At 38.5% G+C, this 25,603-nt stretch overlaps 1 protein-coding gene and 2 pseudogenes across 3 annotated transcripts in view; 2 read left to right on the forward strand and 1 right to left on the reverse strand.

Moving 5' to 3' along the window:
• Positions 1-25,603, forward strand: part of LOC129765441 (optomotor-blind protein) — a 296,805-nt gene that overhangs the window by 250,705 nt on the left and 20,497 nt on the right. For all 3 annotated transcript variants that reach the window (XM_055765767.1, XM_055765769.1, XM_055765770.1), the window contains 2 exons: positions 5,428-5,574; positions 5,658-5,734. In XM_055765767.1, the coding sequence (XP_055621742.1) occupies positions 5,428-5,574; positions 5,658-5,734 (224 nt within the window). The remainder of the gene's footprint in view (positions 1-5,427; positions 5,575-5,657; positions 5,735-25,603) is intronic.
• On the forward strand, positions 7,144-7,360 carry LOC129772240 (U4 spliceosomal RNA; annotated as a pseudogene).
• Positions 8,599-9,645, reverse strand: LOC129765442 (replication factor C subunit 3-like; annotated as a pseudogene).

Genomic DNA, 25,603 nt, shown 5'->3' on the forward strand with positions numbered 1-25,603 from the left:
TGTCTCTCACTTATGCTGACAAGCACAGCTATTTTAAATGTTCAGTTAATTTTTGACAACTGGCTTTCTTACACGTGTTTTGGTTCATTTTCGACTTTTGCCTATTGCAAAAATGGATCAAAGAATCTGTATCAAATTTTGTGTGAAAAAACAAAATGAAGTGCGCGAACACATTCCGAATGTTGATTGTGACATCTGATGAACCTACCTTGGAGCGAAACAACGTTCATCGAAGTTCAAAAAAATTGTTCTCGAAGGGTCGGAAAGATGTAAACGACGCAAAGCGTGCCGGAAGCCCGAGCACGTCAACAACTGAAATCGAATATAAGTAATCCGTGGGTATACAAAAATCAAAATAATTTTAGAGCCGCTTCTGTAGATAGTATGGTCCACTCTATCTCATTCCATTAAGCATTTTTATAGCCATCGCCGATTTTGCTTCAGTCCTACGAAGGGATTTCTCTAGAGATAGGCAATAGGCAAAAATCGAAGATGAACCAAAACACGTGTAAGAAAAGCAGTTGTCAAAAATTAACTGAACATTCAAAATAGCCGTACTTGTCGGCATAAGTGAGAGACATGAGTACCAATATAGTGCCACAAAAAAATCTAGAAACAGATATACGTAACCCGCGTAAATTCGAAAGTCGTGATACTTTTTGAACAGACCTCGTATGTATTCAGACCGCTTGAATTACTCCAGAATTTTGAGTGAAGGTCGCTTTGTTGTTGAATTCATTCTATATACTTGTGGATTTTCTACTTGAAAAAGTTTGAAAAAAGCGAGTAAATGACTCCGAGACGAAAATCTGCGTTTATTACTCAGAATTTAAGTAAACAAGTGACACTTATAAAAAAAATAGCGAATGACACTGAGACTAAAGCCTTACTTCTTTTGACGATATTTTCGACCAATAATTAGAACTTTATGGGAATAATATTTCTCAAAAATGTACTGAAATGTCTTCACATATCTCATAATGTCTCCAAATCTACCATCTCAATCTCTCATTCTCAATCTTTCTTCTATCTTTGTCAACTTTGTTTGTTTGCTATCATGTCCCCCCTTGTGAGTTTTCATATACCTTGCGGTAGATCTGCTCCCAACACCAGCTGTTAAATGAGTATAGTAGTGGAACAAACTCGCATGCGAATCAGAGATGCCAACAAAATTTTTGGAGTTACAATAATAATTTCGATATTAACTAACCATGTCAGTATGAAACATTTTAATTTTTTTCATATACTGTTAGTGATCATACATTTTAATATTTTTTTTTTGTTTTACATTTTGTGCCGTTCTAACTAACCCTGGGGGTTTTCGTAGCCACTTGGTTACGCGTTCGCTTACTAAGTGAACGATCGTGAATTCAAACTCAGGGCCTTCAATTGACCATCTTTGTGTTGTTATGGAATAACTACGTCCACGCAACTATCATCAGCGATGGAGATCGATCCACGGTGGAACAAAGATCGATTCAACCATACAACTGCTCTGCTCTGCAAGAAACATCGGGCTGCTGTTCTAAAGATAACCCAACAATGATCAATATCAACTGTCTCCGCTGTCCGGTCTGCTAAACAATAGAAGAACAGAAAGAATACCCTTACACCTAAACGGCTACTACTATGTTATTTACCATAATGTATTGGAACAGAAAAACCTAACGCCTAGATGGCTACTACTACTACTGTGTAATTTACAATTTATAGAAACATAAACATATGTACATGTACACGATTAAAACCCGGCTCTGTTACAGCTAAAATGCTAATGAGCCAAATAAATAAATAAATGGGATAAAAAAAATCAACCCTGACTTTATATTGTTGCGGTTGAATAAATCAGAATTGCAATAATAGTATTTTTCCAGAAATTTGGGAAAAGCAAGATTATTGTCATACTTTTTTAGTAATAAATTTTCACCCCAAAAGAAACACACATCTTTGTTTTTGTTTACAGTGAAGACAGTAAAATTCAGTTTTCGGATCTCCCTAAATTCTCTATTTCGATCGCAAATATTTGAAAAAATGTACAGAGGCCAAATGCGCTTCACAGAATGATCGAATGTCAATCAAAGGGAGGCAAATTAGTAGGAAAACATAATATCGTAATTCTGCGTGCTTATAGCAGATAGATATAGATAGAGAAATATTATAAACGTCATAAAGGTCATAAAGGTCTCCGATGTGAGTGGAGTGGAGTAGGATTCTCATAAATGAGAGAATAGAATAACATTTAAGAGCAAAAACTTGAAAATAACGAAAAAATGAAAAAGATGGATAAAACTGTAAAAAAAATGTAGATTTTTTGCCTTTGGCTGTTTCGCTGGCAAGCTTAAAATATGCAAAATCTAGGAAAAACTTTTATTGTGACACTTTCACACTAGCGTATCTGTTTTCATACGTGACCGAAGTTGATTAAATTTTGCCCAGTTTCTCTTTTGAGTGTTTGTTTACATCCGCTCAGTTTTGCAGTTGTCAGTGAGATTCCGGTCAATATGGAAGAAAATCAGCAAACCGTTCGCGAAAGGGTTTTATACATCACAAATCCCGGTTTGTCGCATCACGCCTTGGCAAAACTGATGAACATACATCATTCGACCATCTCAAGGGTCCTCCAAAGGTTCTAGGAACGGATGACAGTGGATACCAACCTAGGAGCTGAACGAAAACCAGCAATAACGCGCAATAAAAATGAGAGAGCGTTGATTGCTCGTTTCAAGCAAAATATGAACATTTCGACGCAGGAAAAAGTTACGTGACTAGAAAGCGATTCAGATTAAAGATAATATTATACTATCCAGCACTTAACGTAACCGGCACGGTACGTTTCATGCAAGACAAATATTATTGCATGTGTTTTTGACTTGGTCCCGAGAGCATGTAAACCATGAAAAACAATTACAACCAATAATTACGAAAAAAAATTTCTTTTTTTCCCCAATTTAATACTTTTTTAAACAAGAAAAGCTCATTTGCCTTAATTTTTTTGAAACGGTTTAGTAATTCAAAAGTTATGATTTTTATGGTGGAAAAAGGTGTAAAAATTGATTTTTCGGGACATCAAACATCATAACTCAAAAACAAAAAATAACGCCTCTCTAATTTTTGGATATGGTACGCAAAAAACCTTCGCTTTCAAGAAAAAAATTAAAAAACATATAGCGTCCTGTAAACTATAAAAGACCATGAGACCATGTAAACTATAAAGACCATGTAAACTATAAAAAACAAATACGATCAATAATTATGAAAACGAAATCCATTATTTTCCGAGTGTAATATTTTTTCAAAAAAGACTAGACAAAGACATTGCCTTTAATTTGAGATGTTGATCATCAGTCTCGGTTCAGTACTTAAAATGGTATGAATTTTTGAAAAAAGTCATTGTTGGAGAAAAAAAATAGGGGAAAAATGATTTTTAGGACCACCCTAACATGGTAATGGTTACCCAAATGAAAAAATGGAAAAATACGGGTCTAATGTTTTGCAGTAATGAACAAAATTACCACTTTTCACGAAAATCTGAGCACCAGTATATCGATTTGACATGGAATGGCTGATACAGTGTTACAGAAGATTGCTTGTTTGGTAGTACAAATATCGACGCTTTATACTGTTATGCTCTATTTATGCAGTAGAACTATCATATGTCAAAATTTAAACAAAAGCAGAAATCACTGTCTCGGTAGAAATTTTGCAAAAATATTTTGTTTATTTTGGCATAAAAATTACTTTGTTGTTTGGCGGTAAAAGATCAGTGTTGGATAACGACACTACATAAAGAATTGTATGAGAGAATTTTTATTACGACTCTAAATAGGCTTTGACCATCTTGACCCCACACTATTAAAATGTTTGATTTATCATTTTTTTGTCCTATAAGCACAAGTGAACTATTTTGAATTTTTGTAATAAAAACCATTTGCTATTTTGAACAACAATTATGCAAGCTACGATATTCTGCGGAAACCATGGATTGTTGCGGTATGTGGAAGTAGGAAATGGACATATTCCCAAGGGTGACTACTTTACCACCAGTTCCTCTATATAAATGGCGGAAGTTATTCATGGGCTACCTGGAAAGGCAACATGGGGGAATCTCTACAATAAGAATTGATCACAGTTAGTTAGAATTTCGAAAAATATTCCAAAGCATTATCGTTTCGTTTCCATCCGTAGCTTCTATCGATCAATTCATAAAAATAACATCTGATCAGCCGATCGGAATAGTGTAATGTTTCCGAAAACCACAATTTAATTGCTAATCTTGTTTTCGGTCGATTAATCATCTGACTAGCGTCGATTCCGCTGCCGCAATGCCACTTGAACATCCTGTAATCAGATAGTTTTCTAATCGATTGATACGCCCCCAAACGGCAACCGCAGCATAACGAACCGTGAGAGCGAAGTGGCAGTCTATGTAAATATGTACTACTAGCTCGAATCGTTTGCGGCGTTTTCCAGCGCGATGAGACAAAATGGCCGCAACAGCATCACCACCCAACGCGAGTGCTGAACACGAGAGAAGAGGCAGAAAAAAACTTAACAAGATAATTTATTAATTCTCCAACTGCGGCCGCTGTCTGCGCATTCCCTTTCCCCTCTACACTAGTCACCGTCTCTCTGATGATTCAATTCCGTTTTCGACAGTACATTTTTTAACGCTCTAATCAATTACCACAGAATGAGTAAACATGGGGAAACGAAGTCAGCCTTTCAACCGCGATCAAAAATCAACGGCATACCCATAAACTATGGAAGATTATGGACCAGCGATCGAGGCCTCGACCGGATTCAAGAGGAAATAAGTTTTGTAAAATCACCATGCGCCATAGATGTAACGATTGGGAGAGACTAAGAAACCGAAACCGAAATGATGCCGTCATTAACCCAAACACTAGAACGAAAATCCAGGGTGGCCAACCGAAAAGTCATGCCTTGAAGTTGATTCATTGGTAAAACTGGATATCTGGTCGAAAACGGTTCTCACACTCAGGTGGTTTTATGGTTGCTTTAATTTAAATGAAAAAAAAAAACGGATTCGATTATTGTTTTATATTTTGGCCGTTGAGCGGCAGAGGCGAATCTCTCCGAAGCCAAATCGTTTAATTTTGTCGAGTCCAGCATAGCTATAAATAATACATTTTACGATGTCATCCCTGCACTGCCGAAAGAGATTTTGGACATTTTGAAGCAAATTCTGGGATGTGATGACCTCCCACCTTGAGGGAGATTATGGGCTTTCAGTTCAATGTTCCTCACGACGTGGGGAGGCGCAAATGCGGAAATCAGTCGTTTCATTAGCCGAATGATAATGTAGAAGTAACAGCTTAATTTTCTTCTTCGACTAATTGTTCCGATTTGAAGTTGGAAAGCTTCCAGTGATACTTACTGCTTTTTTCTCTGTTTGCTCACTTCCAGACGATCCTCAATTCGATGCACAAATACCAGCCCAGATTTCACTTAGTCCGAGCGAACGATATCCTGAAGCTACCGTACTCTACCTTTCGTACCTACGTTTTTAAAGAGACCGAATTCATAGCCGTAACTGCATATCAAAATGAAAAAGTAAGTACAAACCAAACAAGATCATTACTATTGTACCCACATTGGCACTGATGTGTTTGTTTCTTTGCTATCCTTCGTTACAGATAACGCAATTGAAAATAGATAATAATCCCTTTGCGAAAGGATTTCGTGATACCGGTGCTGGAAAGCGGGAAAAGAAGTGAGTATTTTCATCGTGGCATTCGTTGGATGACATTCGACGTTGGCAATTCTGATGGGAACTCATTTGCTCGAATCATACAGTAGTTTCATTTATTTAAGTGACAGCAATCAACGGAGTAAACAACAGAGCGTTTTTATCTTCGTCGTGACGCTGTTGATAAATTCTCTTGTCAACACAAAGCGGATATGGATAATTTTTCAGCTACTAGCTAGTTGTTAGCGTTCAGTTACTATCTATCGAATGGCAGCAATTAAATTCAACCTTCAATATTGTATATTCGCATTTTTATGTGACTATTTTGATCAAAGTCTAACCTATTTTTGTTTTTGACGTAGGACTACGTCTTTCATTTCTATACCGGGGTGTAAAATCAAAGTTTCGAAAACGAAAGCGTTACGCCGGAGACCGAGATTTTAAGCGTTAATAGCTCCTAAACAACTGAACGAAATGTTATGATAAACACTTCATTCGAAAGATAAAATGTCTACGCGTTATATACTTGTTACTTTTTGATCCAAAAACTTGTTTCAATAGCTTTAAAATTCTTTCAAAACAGGCTATTGAAATCACCAATCGGTATATAAGCGAGCGCCACTCGGAAATCTACTCAGTTATAGTTGAACAGCGATTGAGGTACCATCGCAGGAATGAATTGATGTTTCCCCAACACAGTCTTTAAAACCATGAAGCCAGGAAAAATCGGTATTGCAAAATAAATACAAGCAGCGGGTACTTTTGTATTCGTTTGCGCTTTTGCAAATCGGAATGTTTCCCTAACACAGACTTCAAAACCATGGAGCCTGGGGAAACTGCCATTGCAAAGTAGATGCAAGCAGCGGATACTTTCGTACTCGTTCGCGCTTTAGCAAATCGGAATGTTTCCCTAACACAGACTTCAAAACCATGGAGCCTGGGGAAATTGGCATTGCAAAATAGATACATGCAGCGGGTACTTTTGTATTCGTTTGCATTTTTGCAAATCGGAATGTTTCCCTAACACAGACTTTAAAACCATGGAGCCTGGTTCGGGTACCCGTGGCAGCGGGTACTTTTGTACTCGTTTGTCCAACACAGATTCCGAAACCAATAAGTTGGGAAAATCGGCATACCAGATCTCGGCAGTGCTTTTCATACCCCCATGCATTTTTGCAATCCGGAATGCGTTTTGCTTACACGGTCTACAAAAGCGGGTACAAATGCAATGCTTTGGCTCGGTTATTCAAGACTGCATGCCCCTTCATGTCGCCAGCTCACTGAACTTCTACGCATACCGTTTGATGATTAGGCAAAATGTTGATAACTATTTGCTGCGATAACCACTACCATAATGCATGAATTGACCTAAATTGGGATTTGTTTGCAATTGAATTCGTAAATTGTTTCATTCATTCACTAGTTTAATCAATAGCTTTGCGCAGCGGCGATATCGTACCCAATGAGGAACATTCGAAGTGCGATTATTGCTAATTGAAAAAAACACAAATAATTACTAAGCCAACGGCAGTCCTACGTCAACCTTGCGGTTATATCATAGGTACAACCCATCCATAGTTTTTTAAATCATGCAATATTTGAAAACTAATTTATTTCAAAAGTTCGCACTCTGTAGAAATATTTAATTAGTAACCTCTAATAGAATCAATTTGGTACATTTTGTGATAATCGAAACATCGAATTGTGAAATTGTCTACTTCAAGCATGTAAATTCTCCTCTGTAGCAACAATGTCCTCCAACTATTTATAGGAGGCTCTGGCCCAATCACAAGGTTAAATCATTTCTAATACAATTAACAAATTGCAGAATCCGGCGAAACCAGTGATTGTTTGTCGAATTTTTAATCATCAAACTAATCAATTCTTCCGTTAATTCTAGAAATTGGACCGGGGTGAAATTGACGAAACGTAATCGTGTAAGCAAACTGAAATTTTTGAAGATATTACTCAATTAAATCTAAAACTTCTTCATATGACTTGTTAAATAATCATCTGTTCTTTTCGTCAGTGGATCTAATCGAATCGCTTATTAAATTGAATGAAAAAATATCTTTTTCTGAACCGCAGTTTAGTTTCCATTTGAGGCATGATTAGGCAAAACGCACATATGCTAAACTTAGAGCTGCAATCCATCACCGTCAATGTCACAAAAAAGTTGACCATAGTCACTCAATTCCTCTCACGGCACGTGAGATCCAAATATTCAGTAGTGATACTCACTCTTTTGTTTCTGACACCTAACCAAATGACGGTTGGTTCCAATGCCTCTCACTGCCGATCGCTCTGTTTACAACTTTACGTTACGAGAGCGGTGGTTGTGGCGTATGATGGTAGTAGAAATGTGAGTGATCAGACATTTCCAATCATTTTTCACAATCGCGACGGTTGTTTAAATTTGATTGTTGAAGTAGAAGTTGTTGTTGTTGTTAGAGATGTCTAAATTTTTCGTTTATTTGAAAATCGATTAATCGTGGGGCCAATATTCGATTCATTCGAACAATTGTCTTTCAGTATTCGATTAATCGAACGAATATTTATTTCTTGTAGATAGAATGAACAGACATTTATAATAAAAAATATTATGGTGTCATAATTTCAAAAATCACATTAAATATAATTTTAAAATAAACACGGTGCAGCATAATGGTTTTTGAATGAAATGGTATTTAAGTATATTGATAAAATTACCATTTCATAATTATATGCGGATCATGAAAACTATCCGGTTGAAAACTGACAAGGCGTGTTCTTTTTATTTAGAGTTAATCATTACCAGAACTATTGAAGTTAAGTTAATAAACGTGAGATGAACACACAAATTTTATTTTTTCATAAAACGAAAGAAAATTGCGATCTAAAAGAATCGCTCAAAAATCATCCACTTACATTGAGGCTTTATTGAGAAACTTCTTATATAGTGCCACAAACTGCGCCACGAACACTTCCAGATGGAATATATGTTTGCTTCCTTGCTGCATCCGGTGTTAATAATACCCAGCAAAATTCAACGTTTGCGTCTTCAGACTCATATCGCAGTTTTTAACCAGATTCGGTACCAATCCACAGATTATAACATTCGATAGAACGCCTTGGGATAGCAGCTCGTATAGCTGTTTCCTCACCACCTCCAGCTTCTGTGGACTTTGTTCGAGGACAATCTGATTAGCGGTTTCTCGAAGGAATATTTGCCAGTCGATTTCCGGCACCTCTTAGTTGACCGTAAACGTTTACTGTTGTATCTTGCAAGCTTCCAGCATGAGGATAGCGTAATTCTTTTCGCTAGCTCCGAAGGAATGTGCTGAAATGCAAATAGTGTTGTTACATTCAAGAAACAAACAAATGACAATCTTACATTCAAAATTTTAAGAATATCCTCCTAAGATAGACCGGCACTCTTCTTCCCAAGCAACGACTCCTAACCGCGGGAATAACCCGCGAAGTAGAATTGGCGCACAAAATCAATCTGCGTGTAGAAAAATACTTTTCAATGGCTCTTCTCAGCGCATCCTGGGTATCTTTGGTAAGCTGATCCACCTCGGACAAGACGAGTCACATATTCACTCTACCCGCTGGGATCAATTTGCTTGATCAAATCCGACACGACCACCATGTTATACATCCCGGCAACCGATGAATTCAACTCGATGTGGTAATTACTGCTGATGGTCCTTATTTTCAACTTCCTGTTCGCGGGCGTTGTGAAGTTCATTATATCATTGCGTAGCCGTTCCGCGCCCGATTGGTAGTTTCCGCAGCAGACACATGATGCGAGTTTTCTTACTGGCCTGGAAGGACCGTAGAACATGTGGGAAGTCTCCCTGGGAGCAAAGATTAATCAGATGCGTAACTTGCGTTTTGTAGCAGTCCAGTTTGGACAGCTGGCGCGGTCGGTAGCGGTCAACCCAGAGAGACATAGTACACAAAACTATTTGATGTATAATGTATAAAAAAATACTTGGTGACTTGTCATTTTCGTGTTGGCCTTTGTCAGAGTAAATGTCATCATCTCCAGAGATGCCAGATGATTTTTTTGTGAAAGCCTTCGACAAAAAACTGAAATGTTGATGTGGCAGATATTTTTGTAACCGCGAGAATAGCAAAGTAATGTATGAAAAAAGGGTTGTTAGCGCAGGGAATCAAGTCATAAAGAGTAGAAATAACATATCCCTGCAGTCTGCAACTGAACATATAAGTCTGCAACAGAATAGACAGGACACTAAATATCAGTAAAATTGCGAACATCCTTGTATCCTTGCAATGATGAGAAACAAATTTGGTAAAAAAAATCGAAGTCGAACGGGTTACAAAATGCATCATTTTGCTAATTTCAAAACCCGATCGGGAGCCGGAATAGACGGTATACGCAAGGCGTGTTATTCCACAAACTAAGTACTAATACAAATGACTCGGGTATTACTACGTAGAGTCGGCGAAGTGCCGCTAAAAACGTTAAGGCCGTCTGAAAACTTGAAAAGAAAATACATGCCTGAAAACACAATATTCTTCAAATTGTATTTAAAATGAAACTGTATATTCACATCTGGCATCCCTAGTCACGAAGAACGGACACAAAGAGGCGAATGTTGTGAATATCGCCAAACACCAAACCATCAGATAGACTTTTGAGTGTCGCACTATTCTGACATTTCAGCGACAGGACACTCACCAAGGAGCTCGGATTTCTACTGTCAAGTAGAAGCTCACCATGTGTTAGTGTTGTGATAATACTCTTCTCACACTATTGGACTGGCTTTGGGATGGTCACCAAAGATAATCGTAGCACAAAATTTGTTGATTATCTTTGTGTGAGTACCATCACTTGATTCTCACGACAAATCGCAGCTCTGTATTACAAGTTGAATCATCGTAATCAGATAGTTACAATTACAATTTAAGAAAAAAATCGGCAATGATTTTGTTTGTATTGGTGAGAGCATCTTTATTTTTGCGACACTGATGCTAGACAACATCATCGAAACAGCTATAAAAACCATTCAATAAAATGTCATTCCTGAGTCATAGCGTTTCATGTCGTGAAAATCAATAGAATAAAATTGTGTTGATATCAATACAATTATTATTTTTACGTTTAATGGGTCTATAATGTAAGTTTTAGCAACTTTAACATTGGGTGAGAAAATGCCAATACTTTCAAAAACAGTAAACGGAAAAGTATTACATTCAATCAAAATGCCTCGGCCAACGAAGAGAAGGGTTAAGGCTCTCCAACGTGAATATGTGAAAACAATACGATCAACGAAGGAAAATATTAACATCAAGTTACTATGCGGAAGAACTTGTTAATACCAAAAGAGCCCCAATTCGCATGTGTAATAAAATTGCTCATGCTACGCTCGCGTATAATCAGAATTTTACTTCATATGCAAATGCAACTTCTATATATATTTATATCTGGAATTGTTCATCGGAACATATCGTTCATACATTTTACTTTAGTATTGAATTGTTATTTTTTTTCAAATGTATTCAAAGACTCGTTGAAATGGAGCGCCACACAGTCTGATAAGTGAGTTGATCTATTTACGTGTACTTTGCTCTTCTCTCACAAACACTAGTAACCCATTTTTACACGTGGGTCTACCTATACTACTACAATGGCTAGCTTCCACCTTCACCTTAAAGAGATGATGCACCTGACACTAAAGTTACTGTTGTTTTTGATGATTTTAATCAAATTCTTCAACATAATATGCATAGGGAAAAAGTTTTATTTGACTAGTGAGGTACAAAGGGTTCTCAAAAAAAATAGAGCGTTGTGTCCAAAGCAAGACCGCGTTGTTGACACAGGACTACGGAATTGTTTTATTCGATTCGCATATTTACCACATCGTCTGGAGAGGTGATAGAATGACCGTTGTTATACCGCTATGTTTGTCTTGAGTGATATTCAATCACTATAATAATTTTGTTGGGTGAACATCGGGGTTTCTTCATCAGCGCCTTCAGTCAGTGAATGCGAAACAGATATACTTCAGTCGACATTGTAACATTGCCCGCTCAAAATCCCCTATGCTTAAAGCAATTCTAACGTGGTTGATTTTTTGAGAGCGCCACAGGAAGCTCAATTGGTCGGCATAGAAATTGAACACCACCTGAAAATGTGGAACGAGTAAAAGCTTCAGCTGAGCAGTCATCGAGTCATTATGTGCGCAAATATGTTGTTGCTTCGCTTTGGTTTAAATGTACATCTTTTCAAAATCATATTAACTCAATAATTAAATCGATGTGATTATGCCAGTTCCTAAAGGCATCAGGATTATAAGAGCCTGACGTTTTAATAAGTTATAAAAAGGCGGGGTTAATTTGCAAAATTTGCTCTCTTCACAGTGTACGTACGAACGAAAGCTGCATTTGCATTTCGAGTGAACGATTTATGCATATCTTGTTCGCAGTGGCAGATAAAAATTATACCATATATCTACACTCATTCCTCGGTATGTAAAGCACGGGAAGGTAGGCACAGAAATGCAAAGAACAAATCTATGGGAATATGGAAATGCTTCCAATTTTTTTTAGTTTAAACCAGGGGTTTTCAAACAGTGCTCCACGGAGCACTTGTACTCCGGGAAGTTATCGCAAATGCTCCCACATGAAAACCCACATTGAAATATTTTTAATTGGAATATTGAGATAGAAAATGTGCTTTGTTCACTCTGGGTCATATGTCGTATAACTAAAATGCGCAACCGAAATAGAGCTGTTCCCAGCTGTTAACGTAAACAGGATTTGTTTTTGTTTTCGTCGCGTCGTAATTTGTTTGATTTGTTGGATCGTTTTCAATTATATTTCCCAGAAGAGTATCATCGAAGAAATGGATTGGATGGAACATCCTTTTTCGACACAGAATCGTTATTAACGTTAAAACTATTTCATAAAAACGTGACATGTTTTCTGATTTGACACCCTTACTAAACCACATAGTCTTACGTCACACTAGTTGATTCAAGTAAAATACAGGAGACTAACTTTCAAACTTTCAAGATACTGCCTTGAAGTACATTTAAAAATGAAAGACTAGTCTACACTGCGTTTCGTAACTATAAAACCACTCTTTTTTCTGAATTGAAGAAGGTAGGTTGAATTGAACTTTAGAGTGTAGAATACAATAACGATCTTCATTTATAAGACTGGCCATTCCAACTTTATTGTTGTGTTCAGGCGCGAAACATTCAAAAAACCAAAATTCCAGTGTTTCATAACTATAGAACCAGATGGAAAAACTCACACTCCTTTACAAAATTAACGTCAATTTCACATGAATTACAATAATTTTCTAATTCGTAGGTCATCAGATCAGTTCAGAATCCCATTCGCGATGGTTTCGACCAAGCTGCGCCATGTGTGTGTGTATCTCGTGCTAACCAGAGGATACTATTCGTTGAGGCTCTTCAAATCTCTCATACTGCTTGTGAGCTGCATCTAATATTCGTAAAAGTACTGTTTATAAGTTTTCGATGGTGTTTTTATCTGGTAAACAAGCTGAGCAGTCCAGAATTTGAAGCCTCTATTCATTAAACCATGCCATGACCTTCCGGATTTAATGAATTGATGCGAAATTACCCAATTATCACGGTGTTTTTGATACAAAAACAGAAGTAAATAATTCTAAAGCACTTCATTGCACTTCTGACTTTGCATTCGTGTTGATGGAAAGCTATCTGAACCAGGCCATTTTGAAAATATTTTCCTCAGACCATCAAAATGCTGTCCACAAAGTTATGAGTTGAAAAATTACATGACACGTTCCGTAAGTCCTTCCAATATGAAGAAATTTTATTCAAGTTGAATTTCTTTTTATCAGACAAGCTCTCCTGGCATAGTGAAACCCATGCGATTAGCTTCCATATTAGTTTTTCCACGCTTTGGAGATGGAATTTTTATGGTTTTGGAAGCATTTTCTCAAAAAGGCCTGGTTTAGATAGCTTACCATCAACACGAATGAACAGTTAGAAGTGCAACGAAGTACTTTTGAATCATTTACTGCGGTTCCTGCATCAAAAACAATCTGATAATTGGATAATTTGGCATCAATTCATAAAATCTGGAAGGTCATGGCATGGTTTAATGAATAGGGATTTTAAATTCTGGACTGGCCAGCTTGTTTACAAAATCAAAAGCCTGTCAAGAAATTATGAGGGCTGATCGTACGAATAGTAGATGCAGCTTATAAGCAGTATGAATGATTTAAAGAGATTAAACGAGCAGTATCCTCTTCGTAGAACGAGATTCGCACTACAACATGGCGCAGCTTTGTCGAAACCACCCCGAATAGGTTATTTGAACCGATTAAGAACTAAAGATGACCCACAAATTAGAAACTTATTGTAATTCATGTGAAATTGACCCTAATTTTGTAAAGGAGTGAAAGTTTTTCCATCTGGTTCTATAGTTATGAAACACTGGAATTTTAGTTTTTTGAATGTTACGCGCCTGAACACAACAGATTAGTTCAAATGACCAGTCTTATAAATAAAGATAATTATTATATTCTACACTATATACTTCAATTCAACCGAATTCTTTCATATCACTGGAAACTCAGAAAAATGGAATGCTGTGATACGCAGTGTAGGAGAAACCTAACGATATTACATAAAAGTCAATTCCTGAATGACCGGATATAACAAAGTAACATTAGTTAACATTAGTGTTCATATAGATTACAGGAATTATAAACAATGAGATAAAAAGGTAGAACAAACAACCCGTACCATTTGCAAATCGTTGAGCGCAAATATTTTCAGATATCGAAAACAAATTTCTAGAATATTAGGAATTTGTGAAGTTTGCTGACTTACTTACTATACAGTTACGACTTAATGTTTAAAACATGAAGTTAAATTCCAGATCATTGTTCAGTTTGGCAATTTTGATCTGAAATGTAACAAATTTTATGATAAAATTTCCAACAAATCATAATCTCCTTCACAAAATATCTTCAGCATCTAAATATTGCTTCATAATAGAGAACAAAGCAGGTAGCGGAAGTGGGGGTAAGAGTGACAGGTTTAGAAGAACTTCAATTATAAAAAAGTTTTTTTTCAATGTTTTTTACTGAAATTAAACTGAAATTAAAATTTTTTATCGATACTGGTAATATGGACATAATATGGTAATATGGACTTATAACTCATCACAAATGTCCGATGAATGATAAAAAAATTGAATTAATTCACCTAGAAGTGATATTGTATGAACGGACAGACCCTCAACTATTTTAGCAGCTTCTAGACAGTCCAGCCTTGGCGATTTGATGTGTATGTAGACGCAGGACATTCCATAGGAATAGAATAAACATACTTTTCACAGTCCATCTCACTACCAGTGGCAACTGTCCGTTTCACCCCACCAGTACAACTTTATTAACAATTTAAATTGTCCACTCAAAAATGAATTTACTTTTCCGTACATACCTAATATCGCTTTTCAGTTAACTTACAAACCGAAATATAACAATAAGCAAATTGAACATTGAAATTAAACCACTCAAAATGTCCATCTTACCCACATCTTCCCTACGTCTAAGAATGTTTGATCGGTTGTCTTTTTGTTTTCTAATTTGGTTAAAAAAACAAAAAATAAAAGACAAAGTTTTTCCTTAACAACCAATGTTGTGGCTCAGTCTTCTCGGGAACCACTGAACCGAGTTGGACGCGACAAGTTTCTTTTGAAACCGCATTTTCTTTAATTTTACAACCCTTTAAAGTTTTATTGATCCACGAGATCCGAAGATATGGCGGAAACAAATTCAATGGCCATACATTCTAGAATCTAAGCCTACACAAAATTCGTCATATGAAGTATTGAAGTAACTTTATTATTTTTCACACCTAGATTATTTGTGATGAATTGAAGCCTATATGATCTAATTGACATAACCCGGATATGTTCCGGATCAGGTTTACTAGGGAGATGACCACATTATAACCAGAACCAAATTCCATCTTGCGATGTACCGTACTTCATGGTTAGTGAATACTAGCTCATTGGTGACCAATTCGAGGGGTTATTGGCTACATTGGGAAAACCCGGAAAGTCTCCGAATGACCTGCAGCTTAAATTTGAGATCGCAGTAGAAGAAAGGCACACCACCACCATTAATTAGGTGGATTACATCAGAGTTGTGTCCTCAAGCGCTTGATTTGTCATTTAGATTACCATAGGTGAAGAAATCAGTGAATTTTTATACATTTTCGTGCATATTACAAAAAAAATGAAAAAAAATATGTTGATCAATTATCAATTAAGTCACAGAAATTTCAATAAAAATAATTTATTTCACCAAAAAAACTTTACAACTTTTCAAACTTAAATCAGAACCTTCTGATTTCAAATACAACTTGAGACTGAGCTCTCGACTGAGCTGTTTATCGGTGTTGACCTTGATGCTGTGGATTCCGATAATCGGCTGACTAAGCTGGCTTGTAAGATTGTAGAAGCAATGCTTTATGCTTGCCTGGCTCTGCTTTGGGAGTTTGCGTTGAAAACTGATCAATTTGAACCCAATGAAATATTTTGAAATTTTGCGCTACAAATTTTTCACGTTAACGATTAAGCATTTTTTTAAGACCTTGGTACCAGTATTGCTTTTAAAAATAATTGGGTATAATTTAAACAAAATATTTTGGAAATATTTACTTTTTTTCTAAAAATTGTGATCAATTTGCCCCCGGTTTACGGTACCTTGAAACACAACAGCTACAAATATTGTTTTTCCGATGAATCATTTGATATTCCTACAAAATATAGTGATTTCATAATTTATCAGAAAACAGGATCTGGACAAGAAATTCAAGAAACTTCGTAACAACCGTTCAAATCACCCACAATGTGCATAATTTGCTGCATACAATTACTGAGCACGTCCACGTTATGACCGTTATCAAGAAAAGTACTTATCCACCTACTTTCTCCAGATTCTACACAATTAACCACTCGTATTGCGGTGAATTTCAAGAACGCCTTACCACAGAGGGGAAGCCCCTCCTCTCCTTCTCCACCCATAATCGGTAGCAACGGAATCAGTGGATAAGCAAAATTGTTGCCTTCCTGCGCGACAATTTCAATTAAATTGTACAAAACATCAATTGAATTAGTTCCCTCATCAATGCATGCCACAGCAGTTGTCCCACCAACGTCAACGTCAACACGCCAACGCCGAAGATTGGCGACGGTTGGCAAAATCACGAGCTTTATCGAGGCGAGGGTGACAAATAGGAGACACTGCCGCCAGAGACGGACGACCCCGAGGGCGATTTGTCGAGTCAGCCGCTTATAAATAGACAATAGAGCGATAAATTATGTAACGCCCGAGTTCCAACGTGCATTCCGCCCGGTTGACATTTTTTTTTGTTGCGCTTGTGTCAAATCTCCCCCGGTACAGAAGGGAAAGACCAGATGCAAACTGTCGTCCGGAATCAGAACCATCACAGCGTTGGACGCCTCGGGGAGCTTCAGAGGGAGAGCGTCATTTTTTTGTTGCCATCTCCGGAATAATTTCTTCGACTTCCGCCCGGACCAATGTGACCGATTGTGTGCAAGTTTTCTGCCCTTGCCGCATAGAGTGTGAACGGTCTCATTCTGGCATGCCAATAGATACGGTGGACCCTGGGAGAAGCGCTACCGGCAAAAGTGGTTTGCCACAAATTGGCGTCAATGCTGCCTCGGAGTGGCGTACCCCTTTGTGTTAGCGCAAACGGACGGACGGATGGGACATTCAACAGATTTGTCCGGTAAAGTTTTGCCACTGCTTTGCCGGTGAAATGAGGTGTGGCTTGGGAGAAGTAACAGTTTAAAGGAATAAAACGGTTTAGGAGTTACATTGCGGGTTGGGTTCATGAAAGAAACAGGATGTATCGTTGTCTTATTAAGACATATAGTTCTAAAACACTTTTTTTTTAATTTACAAGAAAACTATAATAAAATATCAAGCTTTCAATAGACATTTAGTACATAAAATATGACTACTAAGTAATGAGACTTATCCTGTAGATCATTTTGTTTTACCTTCTTACGTATTTAACTTTTTTCGCGATTATTAAAAAATTAATCGTATATGATAAAATAAAAGCCTTATACACATGTGATCAGACCTCATCAAAACCAAGTTCAAGACTGTTCTTGCACCCCTTCAATTCCTTCAAGACGCATGCCGCTTTGTTTTTCACAGCTTCAATACGCTTATCGTTCTTTTCAATGGATGCTGTCTTTGAATTGAAGTGGAACAACGATACGTCACACTACATTCCCTCATTTTTCAGGTATTCAAAATATGACTACAATTATTTTTTGCGAGCTTTTGTTGTTCAAACGTGAAAATATTCACCTTTCCGGAGTTCAATCGGATTTAGAATCGAATCGGAAGATTTCCCAAATCGGTACGACTTGGACAATCGACATGTGCTCGATCCGATTTCAGCATACGGGTGATTAGAGACCATTGTGTAGCATATTTTTTGCGTTTTGAGAATGAAAATTTTGCACTACGCTTTCTTTATCAATTCTTTAGTTTAGGCAACCATACGCAACCTGAAAAGCAACTCTTCGTAACTGAATATATCTTTTGACCACCGTTCGTTCTAAAATTGACATTTTCGGCGAATGCTACACGAACTTTCTTGTGGCGTTCTTCAAGCCATGATACGGGAGCGGTTTTGATATATGAAATGTTGGGGTCTGCTACCAGTTTTTCGAAAATTGGAAAAATGGCGTCACACAAAAAAAAACGTCGCGAATAGATTTTGCGCAAGTACCTAGAAAATCCTCAACTCTCTTATCGGGACATCGGAAAATAACTCGGAATGGTGCAGTCAACCGTGAGTCGTGTGATTAAACGTTTCTACGGAACTCTGAGCATCGAACGGGAAAAGAAATGCGGTCAGAATGGATGTTCTATTAGTGATCAGGATCACAAGCGTGTCGTGAAACGTTCAAGCTGAATCCCAATGCTTCGGTCAGGGCTGTGGCCAAAAAGATGAATCTGTCCAAGCCTTTCGTTCAGAGAGACAAAAACCGGGATGGACTGCAAACGTACAAAGTGCAGAAGGCTCCAAATCATGACGAACGACAAAATACGGTGGGAGAGTCACGGGCATGGAAACTGTACAACCAGATGCTGACGAAGCCTCATTGTCTCATCATGGATGATGAGATTTACGTTAAGGCGAATTTCCGGAAGCTTCCGGTGCTATTGTTCTTCACCGCCCAGCACAAGTTTGATGTTCCGGAAGAAATAAGGAACCAAAAACTTTCAAAATTTGCCAAGAAATACATAACTTGGCAAGCAATTTTCTCATGTGGTAAACGAAGTGCGCCGTTCGTAACTACTGGAACATTAAATAGGCAGATCTACCTCAAAGAGTGTCTACAGAAACGTTTGCTTCCTCTGTTGAAGCAATACGAAGCCCTCACGCTCTTCTGGTCGGATTTAGCTTCGTGAGAGAGATGCCAGGAGTGATGCCCTGCAGTAGTTCGAAGCCAACGGGGTCATCTTCGAACCCAAGGACATGAATGAATTCGTTCAGATTGCTCACGTTTTGTTTTATTGACCACAAAAGTGATGATGTTTGTTTATTCTACCCACTGAAAAGCAAGATTCGGTCGGGATTATTCATTTTATTTCTATTTAGATTCATTTCAACCATTAAATTTCTTCAGTATATGGTAAGAAAGTTAGGGCTTTGTATATTTACAATGATTTCAACACGCGATTGAACCAAAGTTATTGATAAACTTTGAAAATTTTGAGTTTGATAATGCATACAGGTTATGAATACTGTGAATAATGGTGATGAAATCGATATCATATGAAGTTGGATTATATCATTGATAATGTGAGGGCCGACACAAGGAAGATTTGCAGTACTTTTAGCGCAACACATGCTACTCATCGTTTATCTAGTTGAAAAAAAAATAAAGTTACAACCCTTATACCAAGTCATTCTTCAAAATATACATACCACATTGTAAAATGGCGATTTTCTAACCTTTTTAGCGTAGAAAGAATACGTGAAACCGGGAAATTTGAAGATAAATTCTGATTTTTCTAAAAAATTTGAACGACCAAAAAAACAAAACATCATCATTCTATTCGCTGCGCCATCTGGTTGTAAATCTAACGTAAATTCGTCAATAAATCATGTAAAGTATTCCTGCTTTTTCACGGTGGATTCGAAATTGCAATGTGATGTCTTTTTTCTCTGGTGATCACCAAGTTGCCGGTGATCATAAGGTAATTCCGGAATTCTGCATATTAGGCGTTCGATCTAGGTTGCATTCTTTCACCAATGCCAACATATAATCTACTCATCGTCTTCCTGTTTTAGGGAAAAGTTTTATAAAGTACATACCGCCTATTCCTTTCATATACTTATTCATCGTTTTTGGATCAACATGATATATTCTTCCTATATAAATAACGGCACAGGGTTTACATAATACAAACCATAATTTACAATCCGTCCAGACAACACCACACAATACAATCCTCATCGCAACAGTTGACAAAATTACGACTGGTGTTCTACACTTGTCCTATCCCAACTTCTCGTCTCTTGTGCACCGGGTAAGGAGCGAAAATCGGACGAACTGGTGCGCTAGCAGACGGACCCCGTTTATCCAGAAAACCGAAGATTATTTCCAGGTAAAGCAGCCACGTAACCGAAGTAACGTCCCAGACCGGAACTGTGCCACAGCCGCGCAATGATTCAGCAGCGAAACCGGACACTACTTGGTCTTGGTCTATCCGCTAATTCTATAAGCAAAAACTTTTGAAATTTCTGGAATTCACGGCGTTTTCAAACGGTTTGGGGAAAAGTCTGACAATCGTCAAGTTTCCCATGAAAAGTAAATAACTAAATTTACGCCGTTCGACTCGTTTCGATTCACCTTTGCTGGTACCGCTCTTCCTGACTACGTTAGGTTGGACAAATTGAGGCTACCGGTGTGACCCTTCGTGCCAAAGCCCATGACTTGCCAAAAATGCAAGTCAGTTGGCCATATAGCAGCCTATTGCGCCAACAATGAGCGCTGTGCTACTTGAGGAGAGCAGAATGTAGGTGAATCCTGCAGTGCGACTGAGCATAAGCGTCCATACTGCGGAGGAACCCCACACGTGCTTTCTCAGCTTGTGAAACTTACAAGAGTCATTTAGAGAAGCAGAAGCTCTCTTTAAAAAAACGCTCGAAGCGCACTTTTGCGGAAATTTAAAAGGATGCTTCTCCACTTACCCAACAACGACCAATCTCCACACACAATATCTTCTCCTCGTTGCCAGTTGACGAAATGGAAGCGGACGCAACTAACGAGGGCACTCCGTTCATTTTTCAATGGTATTCCCGGCGCAAAAATGTGTCCACTCCCAAAGTTTCCATTGGTGATACCCCTGTTAGTTTGCCTAAAATATCGAATGTAGCGGACAGACAAAATCAGGTTCCTCCTGGCTTTCGCGGGAATAGTTTGTCTTCGAACGACCCAGCACTCGAGGGGACATCAAAAACTTCAACTGTCCCCGTTTTTCCAACTTCCCAATCGGGATTTATAAATTTGTCTGACATTGTGGTCAAATCTTCACGTGCTTGAATGTTTCCGACTCCATCAGATCCATTATCACCGCAATGTTTACAATAATAAAGACACTTTTGCAGCAATTGATGCAAACATGACCACATGCCCCCCCCCCCACGGAATGATTATCTCTCTCGATGGCTCATAAAACTAATACTGATATACAAATCGAGTTCGTACTTTTTCAACAATATGTGGTTTTGCATTTATAGGAGAAATATTTCAATTTGTAGAACTAATTCTGACCAAAATTGTTCGGAATGTTACATTACCCCTGCCGAAAAAATCCCAGCTCAAGAATTTCCAAAATAATATGCAAGCAGAGAATATCTTAAAATTGCCCACCAAGAAAGGCTGCAATGGATAAAAACCGAAAAAGGGCGCTGCACGCCACCAACCCCCTTCGAATGAATCAATCAGCGGTCGAAAACAGCATGCGACATCACTGTGGGAATTTCGGTGATTAATTTCGCCGACAAATTACCGCTTTTTTCAAACTAGGGGTTGATATTTGTAACCCATTATTTGCAACCCCAGTCGGACTGTAGGTATAGCAAAGGGTGTCAAAATATTTAACGACAAACACACAAGTTATGGATTCGGCCAGAGTGAGGAGCAATTAGAGTTTGTCTGAAGAGTTAAGTGAGTTGGAATTTGATACATTCGACGCACGTAGAATACAATCGGCGAAACACAGCAAATCTGCTTTTGTTCGCTTGAACCGCTTTGCTTGGATTTCCAAACACAGCGAGTGAGACGTGAAACCATTGCTCGGATGCTATGAATCACGACTGTTGATAATTGAAATCCTGTTAAGTGCAGTTATACATCAGGATCAGATTACATGTCTGTGTGTACACTTTGGCTTTAATTGATTTGACCTTCCGCCCTCTCACCGGCAGCTCAAGGCATAATTCTTTGTGCAAACATCCCCACTAGGCATTGGCCTACGCAAGCCACATTTCGTGTGTGCGATTCACCCTCGCAGAATTTCCTGATAGCACTATCCCCTAAAGCCCCCGTTCAACAGCACACACATCAGTCAACAGCAATCAGCAACAACAACCTGAATAAATATATCCTCGCGCATAAACAATTTCCCTTTTCCAAAAGCCGACAAGTTTGCACAAATGGGGTGTTTTTCGATTCCTTAATGTCATTTACATTGACTCGCATTGAGTCTGTTGATCTCTATTGTTAGCCAAATCCCATTTTCGATGTTTGCTTGGTATCGTTTCTACCGAGATTATAACCTCCAAGACCAATATAATGTCATTTTAAGATAGTAATGCGTCGTTTGAAAGGGGGAGGAGTGCCCGACACGCCACAGCAATAACATTTGCTTAATCGAAGATTAAGATGTAACTCGGCCAAACAGCTTGTCATCTGTCATTGTGGTACAAGTTAAGCTTTCAATCTCTTCTGTCTATTGGAAGCGTGGTTTACGTCAATCGCGGTACTAATTTCAATTTAAAATCAGGGGTTTATCATTGATCAATCACCCGATGGACGCCCAAATTTTAATGTTTTCTAGTTTCATTTTTGCCAAACAACAAAAATAAATTGTTGGGGAACGGTTTCCCCTATGCAAGGAACGAAATAAGACACTGGAAACACCAATTTGTTCTGGCGATTCGCTTGCTGACTCAATCCTCCGGAAATTCTCCATCCGATAGCCCGAACGGAGTAAACATAAATACTTCGATATCAATTATCAGATCCTTCCTAATCCTATTTACCATGATACGTTTACCGACGCGTATACCCCCGTAACTCTTGTCGGATGGAAATACCTGCCATCATCTCGCATCCTTGATTCTTTGGGATAGACCCGCACCCAAACTTTTGCGAACCTTGGGTAGGGAAGTAAGTAATCAATTCCAGCATCATTGAATTGATCGCCTTTTCTTAATCCTCTCCGAAGGGAAGAAGGTCTTGGGTAACAACGATGCGGAGGTAGAAACCCCCACTTCCTTCCTTCGTTCGGTACAAAGCAGGGAGGGACAATAGTGTCCGAGAAAAATAAAAGCAAATTCGACCCTCTGCCGTTATTTCCACCATGAGAATTATTTGCGCAATTTTGCGAACGTGCGTTAGGTGAGTTACAAGTCGAACGCAAGTCCTAGCTGATCCTTTTCGATTCAGCTGTGCATCAACTTGAAGTGAACAAATGATGTTTTACATCCCCTCGTTCAATTGAAGGAGACATTTGTCGTCGATATGCTGGTCTGCGCGCTTCCGAAGTTTGCTTCCTAAATTGATCACATCTGAGCCACGCTATCGAGTTCAACAGCTTCTGTTATTGCGAATATAACCGTGTCGATGACACCGAAGCAAATTTATGTCTGTTGTGTTTAATTTGGAGAGTGGTTTCCAATACTTTCATGGCAAATGACATTCAATCAGATGGCCAGACTCAGTACATTTCTGATGAGCCGAAAAAAATATAAAAAAGATCTCATATATGTCGACGCAAATAAGAATTTAGCTAAACTTCACCCGCTGTCTGGTACACGCCAAAACAAATATTGACTTCCCCTAAAAACTGAACCATGTGGGTAGCAAAATTTACGAAATTACAAAACACAGTAATCTTCAAGAATTCATCCCATTTCAACAACCCTCTGAAGGCATGTTTGCACCTCATCAATTTACCACCAGATAATACGCGAATTAAACTCCCCATCCCATCTAGAGAAAAAAAATTGAGGAAAAAAGGAACGAACGTAAGGAACTTATAAATAAATAAATATTAATAGAAGCGTACGGACACACATACACACCCAAACATACACGGTTTACAAAGGAGTGGAGACCGGAAAATAGACGTTCAAACGACCGAAATAATGTGAAAATTACAAGGCAGAAAATGTAATACTTTCGCTCCCTCCCTCCGCGCGCTCGCTCGGTATCTCTTGCCGTGTTGCCGTTCGTTGGATTCGATTTTCGTGTTTCGCCCCCGTGTCCTGGGCAGCGGGGGCGTTTCTAGCGCCTGTCTGAAGTAATTTATCACAACATATCTTCACCGGCGAGTTCCCCTTTTTTCGCCAGCACAGCACACGAGTAGAGCTAATCGTAATTTAACTAGTATGTAATTTACAACTAGTTGAAGAAACGGTGAAAAAAATGGCAAGAAGGAAAAGTTGAATTGGGAAATTGCTGAAAAATTTAGGTCCGATAGCCTCCGCACTCCGAGCATAACTTGACTAGAATTTGTAGGATAGGGCGTAGTAATAAAATATAAATCATTGAATGCGAGGAATTCTCTCACTATGTAAGAATGAACGGAATGCAGCCAAGTGTTGCGCGAAATGAAATTCCTTCAGCTTCAGTGCAAGGTGGCCACAATCTGTTCCATTGTGCGCCAGAGTAGCACTCAGAGTGGCCTGAAGAGTTGTTGTGATACATGAATGTCACAATCTTTCAAGATGTGACGCTGCGTTTCTGACACTATTGCAACGATTGCACTATTTTCTGAGGGCCACTTTAGAAATAATATAGATATCTCATAATGGCTTACTTTCTTTCAAAATCAACTTGTGCGCGATATCGTCAACTCTTGAAGTTACTTTTCCTATTGAATTTACATATTACTGCCACGATACATCCGCCAGAGACTGTACTATCTATGATCACAGCGTACAATGCTCGCCAGCATGAAACATGCAAATTTATGCGAATGAAAATCTATGAGCGCGCGAAACGTACGCGGCTGGTTTCTTCGCTTAATACTGACACGAAACTCACAGCCCTCGGATGCTCCCTGTTTTCAGTATTGTGATCCCAGCGTTGGTTTTAGCGTCATCACACGTTTTAGAATTATCTCCTGTTTTTTTGCACCACCGATATAACGAGCCGAGCTGGAAAAGGAAATGTACTCCTTCCATCGTCCCGAAGGCATAAATCAACATAGAAAATCGTGAAAACTCCCACTTCGAAACGGGGTGCTTCCGGGTGAGCAGTAGGTAGACATGATAGCATGCATAGACCCGACATGCGAACCGAAACGCAATGGGTTGCCACTCGACACACTAACTGTGGAACAAAAGTCTGCTGGATGAAAAGCTGAAACTGATATCACGATGATGTGTAAAAAGCTTATATATTGGGTGTGGTTTAATTTGCCACCAATTTGCATACTACACGAGTACAGTTTAGTTTATATCCTGGCTGTGTGGCTTCCAAACGACCACTGAAACGGAGAAGAGCGCGTCAAGATGCGACTCTCGACACCCCATCATTGCCGTATCGCCATCGTCATCGCTTTCCGTGTGTATAGTGGCTTCG

This window comes from Toxorhynchites rutilus, chromosome 2, assembly GCF_029784135.1.
Source record: "Toxorhynchites rutilus septentrionalis strain SRP chromosome 2, ASM2978413v1, whole genome shotgun sequence".
In the NCBI taxonomy this organism is placed as follows: Eukaryota; Metazoa; Arthropoda; class Insecta; order Diptera; family Culicidae; genus Toxorhynchites; species Toxorhynchites rutilus.